Raw genomic sequence first — 8,237 nt, 5'->3', positions numbered from 1 at the left:
GCAAGGAGGCCGGGAGGGGCTGGGGTTGAGGCCATGCCACCATCAGAGCTCCTGGTGCTAGGGCCTGTGTGGCGGTTCCCTTCTAGTCCTTCCTGTGTTAAAACATAAGTTGGCAATAAAATACAGGGGGTTCACCCTTCAGAAGCCATCACAGGTGAATGACACTTGTGTCTCAAATTCACTCATCCCCAAGAAATGGTGAAATTGGCTTGCTGAAACATGGCGACCATCCTCTCTATGAAGAAAGTGTCTTTGAAGCCCGGTGATCCCTACTGCTCTTTTGAAAACGTCTTCCCAGTGACTTAGTGTCACCATGCTGTCTGACTTGGAGGTGATAACTTTCCTTGACTTAAACACCAGAGCCATTGTAGGAAGACACAAGGCTACTGCTTGGGGTTACCGTAGGCTGTAAGGTTAATGAAACTATCATGCAACCAGGGAAAGACACCCGAAGTGGGCCTGACTGGTTCTGCTGAGGACCTGATAAATCCACTATTCCTCAGCTTCCTGAGATGTAAAAGCCCAAGAAGGCCAATTGGCAATTGGAAACAGGAAGCCCTCACACTTGAGGATGGTGAGGCCAAGTGGAGCTGGTGAAGGCGTGTTCCCTGTACCTCTGCTGCACGCCAGTCAGCACTCAGGCCCCTCCTGATAGGACTAAGCCCGGCTCCCAGCCCGGGGCCCTGGCAGCAGCAGTAGGGCCTGAGCCTGCTCGACGGCACTCTGGCAGCATGGGGTCTGCTGCCCACCTGCCAGGGCCATTACACATTGAGAATCCTCCGAGCTGGAGCCTGAAAGATGGCTGATGGGTTAGGCGTGAACTTCTTTCTCACTTCAGGGACCTGAAAAATCAAACATGGCTACATCAGTGAATCTTTTCCTCAACTCCCTTCCACCAAACCTGGCCCTGGAGAAGGGAATCACTTCCACGAATCAGGAAGCTAAGCAGCCTCTTCCCCTCAACACAAATACATACTTGGGGATGGACCCCCAAGACTTTACCTGTGGCCTGGTCCTGAGCTATGCCTGCCTGCCTCCTAGTGCTTGTGAGTTTGGCAGGTTGGGACTTAGGAAGGAGACACTGCTCACCAAGAAGCCAACACTAGACCCCCACCTGGCTAAAGACAAGTGCCTCTTTTAGGGTTGCCCAGGCACTGCTGTCCTTGTTCATAATGCCATTTGACGCTATCAGCATCTGGCTCCTAGATCCCTCTCCTGTAAAAGAGGTGTCTGGGGCTCCAGCCCTTGCAGCCCTGCTGCCTTGGACTGACCTGGAAGCCTGGCCCAGGGCTGCCATCCCATCCAGAGGTGTGGGTTGTGATGACTTGTGGTTTTGCCTTTGTGGATCTTGAGGGCTTCACCCCGGTCCAAGCCTGGAACTCTTGCCTGTAACAGGAAAAGGTAAGCCTAACTTGGCACAGGGTCAGTTGGTCATCAGGGCCTGTCCCCTGCTGTGATCCTGCCTCAGCTCAGCTACTTCTTCAGAATCATTCTTACACAGGCAGGAATGGTGGCCCAAAGAGACTGCGGCTGTCCTGCCCTTTGCCTGAGCATTTGCCAGAAATCCTTGGCTACCCCAACTCTTAGCTTGCATTCATGGTACAGATGACAACAAGCCTAGTGAGAACAGAACTTGGTAAATACATGGACCTCATTACTTGCCCTGAAAATGCCAACCGCTGGTATGTTGGGCCTTAGTGACAGGTAAGTCCTGCTGTCCAGTCCCGAAACTTTCTCCAGGGACAAGGCCACCTAAAGGGGATAGAGTGGCCCAGTTTCAATGGTCCCCCCAGCCCACAATGCCATCTACACACACCTAAAGGAAGTACCAGCCTCATCAACCCCCAGCATAGCAAAGTTTCCTGTACCTACTTATATAATAAGGCTAAAGAAAGGTCAGCATTCTCTCTTGAAAATAGATATATTGGCTGGGAATGTGGCTACATAAGCAGAAAAAGCCAGAAGTGGCGCTGTGGCCCAAGTGGTAGAGTGCTAGCCTTGAGCAAAAAGAAGCCAGGTGAGTCCAAGCCCCAGGAATGGCAAATATATACATATATATGGTGTATGTGGGCACATGTATATGTGTGTATGTGTCTAGGAGTGACCAGTAGTGGCCATCTCAAAGCCTGCAAGCTAGCCTGGTTTTGTGGGCTCTGTGCATTGTGGAGGGGACTTGTGAGGCTCTTGAGACTCCAGGTGGGGCAGGTGGTCGGCATGGGGGAAGCTGGCTCTGTGGAGGGAAGGACAGGAATGGTACAGCCTCATCTCGTGTCCTGGGAACAGCTTTTGGTGGGAAGACTAATTCTTCAGAGCCAACTAGACCTCTTACTTGGTTTTGGGTGCCAGTCCTGGGACTTGTCTCTGATCTCTTCTTTTGCTCAAGGCTAGCACTCTACCACATGAGCCATGGCTCCACTTTCAGCTTTTTGGGGTGCTTAACTGGAGATAAGAGACTCATGAACTTTGCTCAGATCTCAGACCTCTTTTTATCCTGTCAGAATTTCCCTTCTGGACAGGGAGCTCGGGAAGGCTGGGCTCCCATCATGGCCTGCCTGGCCAAGACTGCACCCGCCTATGCACCCGCCTGCCTGTGCCCCTCCGCAGTCCACGCTGGGTGCCGCAGGCCTGGCCTCACACCGAGATCAACAAAGGCGCCTTTTCTTCTTGGCAGCAACACAGCTGCGGCCTTGCTGGGAAGGCCACATAGGGAGGGCAGTGTCTGTCCATGGTCAGTACTTGGGGATCCCTGGGTGCCAGCAAGAGGGCTGGGCCAGGCTATCAGGTAGTTTTTGCTTCTGAAACTGCAACGCTCAAAATACCAGCTGCCCAAACCATCTGCTGCTCATCTCGCAGGGAAGCGGGTCCTTCCTCTCGTGTGCCTGTCCGCCCCCACCACCTGAGCGCAGCCGCTGCCCCAAGGCAGGGAGGGCTCAACACCAAGGCCTAGCGAGATCCTGGGCCTACACAAGAAGAGTCCACTCAGGCAGAGCACTTCGGTGAGAGTGGACACGAGATGAAATCAGCAGGGCCGAATGGCTGTGCAGGAAAGGAGGGCGGCAGACTGGCTCAGGCCAAGATGATTAATAAATACAAAATGAATAAAATGCCCACTGTGTACCAACCTCTTAGAATGTTCTAAGCACATTCCTGCATCAGCCCACCTCTCATGAGCTGGAGAGAAGGCAGAGTGAGGCGCTGGCAAGTGCAGGACGTGGCAGGACCCAGGTTGCCTGGACAGGACTTGTTAAGAGCATCCACCAGGCCATTAAGGAACCATGCTTGGAGATCTGGAAAAGCAGGACCCTTCTTTTGGGAGAGGATGAGGCCTAAGGGTTCATAAAGATGCAAGAACTGTAGCTTGAGAGTGGCCACACCTCTGTGATGTCTTTGAGGGCCCTCTATCTGTTCATTTGCTTTCTGTACATTTTCGAGATGGAAAGCAGGATGGAGTTACTTGAGCCAGGTCCCTGAAGCTAGCCAATATGATGCTGCAGGGAGCCAAGTTCTATAGTGATTCTATCTGCCTGAGCTGGGGACACAGGCTGGGTCAGGCGATGTTGCTATTCCAACCATCCAGAGGAGGAAAGTGCTGGAGAAGCAGCATTTACACACCAAGGACTCTATAGAGGCCCCACTCCCATCTGTCCGTGCTTTTCCACTGCTGGCTTTGGGAGCTAGTTCAAGAAACCAGTGGGAGGTACAAATTTGATATGAAACAAGAGGCAGGTTTCTCTGCCTGTCAAAGCTGGATGGCCTTGCACTAACCACTCAGCTGAGAGACAGGTAGGTAACAGGCTTTGTAGTTACCCTGCACGGAGCATGGAACCTAGTACCTGTGTGTGCTAACTGCAGAAAGTGATAACAGTACACGTGCCATCAAGTGTTAAGCGGACTCAAGCCCACATTCCAGCTCTACCTGTGCTCGATGGGAGCCCTGTAAAGACATCATCAGCCCTCTCCCCGCTGCTGCTCAGTACAGGGCTAGGCATGTCTGATCAGGAAGGATTTCCATCCCTTCACAAACCCACCCCTCTTGCAAGGTGCACACCCACCTGCGGTAGTCAGACCTGCCCCAGCGGGAGCCCTGTCTTCCCTGCCAGAAACAGTGCCACTCAAATGCCAGCACCTTGGTTGGGGCACCTTCCGAGCACAAGACACCCACCCTGCTGCCACACGCATCAGTTCCTCAGTCAGGGCTGCGCTGAGAAGGAGCCTGTTCTACACTACCCTGAGTTGTATATGCTTAAGGGGTCCCATGAGTATGTCATTCACACCCAGCCCACGCCCACATCAGGACGATGCACTAGCTCTCACATCCTTGACCTCCCACCCCATCTTCAAGGAACCCGAGGGGAAACTAGTAGCCCCAATTTTGAGACCGCATAAATATCCAATAAGGGAGTAGACATTAGGATATATGCGTGTATACACACATCTCCATAGGATAAACAGCACATTTATTAAGATTCATGTTGTAGAACCGCCCATAACATGGCCAGGCATCCAGCACCAGTGGGTTGGGAACATAGCAGAAAGAAGGGAGCCATGGGTACTGATGCACATAAGAATTAGAACCATGGCTCTGGGGAGTGGTCGAGAGGATATTAGTTATTCCAGTTCCATTTCCTCCCCTAAATGTGTTAATTGTAAGTGCAGAAGAAAAGGAGGACGCCCGTCTGGGTTGTCCCCCAGACCCGCCCTAGGCCTCAGCCAAAATGCAGGGGACCCTCACATTCCCCAGGCAGGCCCTGGCTTGGGGGCGGGGGGCATCCGTGCACCCCTTGTGGCTAAGCCCAACCCATGGAAGTTAAGGGGAACCGGGTTCCAGCTCGGAGCTACGCAGGCTTTGGGAACCGGCCAGCTGCCCGGGAAGGAGGGGAGCTCAGGGTCCGCGGACACCAATCAGGACGGCGCCCGCGGTGCCAGGGCACTGAGGTGGGAGCGCGCCCTCCGGGTCAGCCTGGGGCTTCGAGGCCATGCAGGAATTAGTTCTTCCACCCCCTCCCATCCCGTCCTCCTGGCTTCAGGCCTCCGTGTCCTCCCTCCACGGACGCGGCTCCCCCGGCGCCAGGCCGATACCTGTACGATGTGGTGGCGATGGCGGCGTCCGCGTCGCCGAGGGGCATCACGTAGACCCTCCGGGCGGGGGGCGCCGAGCCCCGGCCCCGGCGGCCGCCACCTCCCGGCCCGCATCCCTGGGCCGCATCGCGGGCTCCTGCGTCCCGGGGCCCCGCGGGCGCTGTCCACACGCCGAAGTCGCGCTGGTACTGAGTGATCGGCACATCCCGGCCAGGGTCCCGGGCGACGACGGCGGGAGACGGGCCCCTGCCCACGGCGGCGCCCCCCGAGCCCGGATCCTCGTTCTCAAGGTCTGAGTAGCCGTGCAGGGTCAGCGGCACCGCCACGTCGGAGCGGTCCAGCTGGTTCCAGCGCCGCGCCAGGCAGCACAGGCGGCTGATGCAGGGCCACGCCATGCTAGTCTCCGCGCCTAACGCGCCGCGCCTCGCCTCCCGCTCCGGGACGCGCCGCCCCCTCCCGCAGCCCCGCCCCCCCCCCCCCCCCCCCCCCCCGCAAGGACCGCGTTGCCCCGGGCGGGGGAAGCATAGGCGACCCGCCACGGGCCTGGCAGTGTCCAGGAGAGCACGGGCACTGCTGAAAGCCTGCGGGCGCCATGGGGCCACCCGGAGCCTCCTGCAGTCTTCCCAACTTGAAGTATGTTTCATAATTGGATCCAACACGCAATGGGCTTCGCAAAGACGGCGCAGGCACGAGGGGCTCGGCTGGGGTCCCGGAGCGCCCTCGGGTGGCCGTGCTTGTGCGGGGACACAGCACACAGAGGGGCAGCATCCAGGTACTGCAAAGGACTTGGGGGCCTTGCTCTCCAGAGGACACGTGTTCAGGTCAGCCTGGGAATCAACTATTTGCCTGTACTACCCTCGTCTAAATTTGTGACAACCAACTGGCGTTGGTCTAGGGGAGAAGGCTTTCCTACAGCTCAAGGTCTCTGGGTTCAATCACCAGTGTGTTGGGGGCGGGGTCACGTATTCTTCCAAATACTGAAGAAAAACCAAACCACTGACATTCACTTCCAACTGACCTTTCAGAGTTCTACAAACTAATTTCAAAGCATTATTGAAAAGACTTTCCGTTGAGGAAGAGGCAGCCAAACTTTGTCTGCTGTGCTACAAATCCACTGTGCATGCCTGAGTGTTTCAATGCAGCTAAAGGTCAGTTTAGTGCAAGACAGGAACAGAAACAACTTCCTGGCCACCCTCAAAAGGCTGAGTACCTTACTCATCCTCCTTATGCATTGCAGACCAATTATCCATAACATAGTTGAGTTAGCCAGCACTCTCCAGGTTGCACTTGGAAGAGATCCCCAGTGCGTCTTGGGACTGCTGCGACACCCTGGCCAGTCAGTCCATTCATCTCTCAAAAAATCACCCTAGTCACAGCAAAGTAGCCTACAACTGCCTGGCTGAGCCATGTGTACTTCCAATTCACAGTCACTGAGCTGGCATTCAGATATCACCAGTGGTCTGGAGATCAAAAAGCCTCCTGCCACTACCATCTATATCATTCCTGCCCTCACAAGGTGAATGGAAGGAGGCAGAAAATAAGCAGGAGTGTCTTTCCGGGAGCCCCATGTACCTACCAGCTCTCCAGGCCCTGATAAAGCTGCCTTGATGAACTGTGTCTGGGCAAGCTTGGCACCTCGAATTTGTGTCTTCAGTACTCTTGCAGAGAAGAAAAGCAGCTTTTCATTTCTAATCCCAGGGATGGAACCTAAGGCCTTGTGTGTGCTCAGACAAGCGTTCTACCACTGAGACACTCCTCAGCCTCCTTTTCTTTCTTTCATTTGGCTCCCTGTCGGGGAATCAAACCCATCTCCCGTGTGACAGGCAGGGATACTCACCACTATACTGAGGACCCCTTTTCTTTCTTTATCCATCAACAAGAAAGTGCTTGCTAGGAGAAATGCTGGTGCCCACAGGTTTACTGCGCTGGATATCCAGACACAGAGCTGAACAAAGCCAAGACTGCATCGAGGGAGGGAAGGCTGGACTCATAGGGGTGAGGGGAACGGTCAGAAAGAGGTAGTAGAGTACAGATCCTAGGGGGCTTTGGTGGCCACACAGGATTTGCTTCATCTCAGCAGCTGGTGATGCCATGCCTTGGGCTGGAGTGATAAAGCGGGATGTGTGCACAGGATGGTCCTAGCTCCTGGGACCATCATGTGCTGCCAGACACAATTATTGAATGAGGGGAAGACTCAGGTCTACAGACTCCACTGTTAAGGCCACACAATGACAGGTGGCATTCAGGGGACTCCTTACTTCAGAGGCTGCACAGCTCAAATAGTGCATGAGTCAGGAGGCAGTGATCAGGGCTAGCATAGAAACCAAGCTGGGAGTGCTAAGCTACCCTAATAGGCCAGTAGGAGCAGGGACTACATCCAGGCCTCACAGAGGCAGCATGGGGACCTAGACCTCCCAAAGAGACTTGTAGGAAGCATGGTTTTTACTGTCCAAAGGTTCCAGTGTAGAGACTTTACAACCAAGGAAATGATTCATGTGCTTCTCTATTTTTTTTTCCTTTTTGTTGTATTAGGGATTGAACCCATCCTAAGGCCTTGTGCATGCTAGAGAGGCATTCTACCACTGAACTACACCCCATCCCCAACTTTACAACCTGAAGCACACTACCAGGCTTGATCTCACACAGCTTTTTTTGAGACAGAATCAGTGTAGCCTAGACTGGCCGCAGACTCATGATCCTCCCGTCTCAGCCTGCTTGGATTACAGGTGTGGGTCACCACTCCTAACTTTCTAAACATTTCATGAGATGACCATGGCTGGCCATTCCAGAAGGGTGCCTCAATTAGACTGCAGTTTCAAACGTAAAATGCAGCAGGGCTCAGATTCAAATCTGGATTCATCCAAGTCCCTTCCCTTGCTTAATTTAGCTAGTTTTAACCTAGAAAGCAAAGGCTAAAAATAGCTTTTGTATGTGCCACTCCATGCCAGAAAACACTACCTTTCTCTGGAACATTTAGAAAGCACCACAGCTGTTATATCAGGCTATGCCAGAGAGAAGACTCTCAACATTTTACCATCAACTGACTAAGGAAATGCCAAAGGCCTCCGAGTTCCTATCAGGTGTGTCAGGGGCTCAAACTGTGTCACACAACCAAAAAGCAAGCTGTGAGTGCTCTGAAAGAGAAGAGGTACTCTCTA

At 54.0% G+C, this 8,237-nt stretch overlaps 1 protein-coding gene across 2 annotated transcripts; it reads right to left on the bottom strand.

The window, feature by feature from the left end:
- Map6d1 (MAP6 domain containing 1) lies at window positions 1-5,479 on the bottom strand. 2 transcript variants are annotated; one of them, XM_048347023.1, is made up of 4 exons: window positions 5,080-5,479; window positions 1,272-1,386; window positions 766-842; window positions 24-92 (listed from the first exon to the last, which is right to left on the bottom strand). In XM_048347023.1, the coding sequence occupies exons 1-4, from the start codon at window positions 5,472-5,474 to the stop codon at window positions 83-85; spliced, it is 597 nt and encodes a 198-aa protein (XP_048202980.1). In that variant the 5' UTR covers window positions 5,475-5,479; the 3' UTR covers window positions 24-82. The 2 variants fall into 2 exon arrangements, with proteins under 2 accessions (XP_048202981.1, XP_048202980.1); XM_048347024.1 differs by having other exon boundaries at window positions 1-842.
- Between the last annotated feature and the right edge of the window lie 2,758 nt (window positions 5,480-8,237).

This window comes from Perognathus longimembris, chromosome 5, assembly GCF_023159225.1.
Source record: "Perognathus longimembris pacificus isolate PPM17 chromosome 5, ASM2315922v1, whole genome shotgun sequence".
Classification (NCBI taxonomy): domain Eukaryota; kingdom Metazoa; phylum Chordata; class Mammalia; order Rodentia; family Heteromyidae; genus Perognathus; species Perognathus longimembris.
This window is presented reverse-complemented; position numbering and strand designations above follow the sequence as displayed.

Coding starts and splice junctions, on each gene's coding strand:
- Map6d1 (XM_048347023.1), bottom strand. CDS start 5,474: ATGGCGTGGCCCTGCATCAGCCGCCTGTGCTGCCTGGCGCGGCGCTGG. Junction 1,387..5,079: donor ATCGCCACCACATCGTACAG/GTATCGGCCTGG, acceptor TTCCTGTTACAG/GCAAGAGTTCCAGGCTTGGA. Junction 843..1,271: donor GCCCTGGGCCAGGCTTCCAG/GTCAGTCCAAGG, acceptor TTGATTTTTCAG/GTCCCTGAAGTGAGAAAGAA.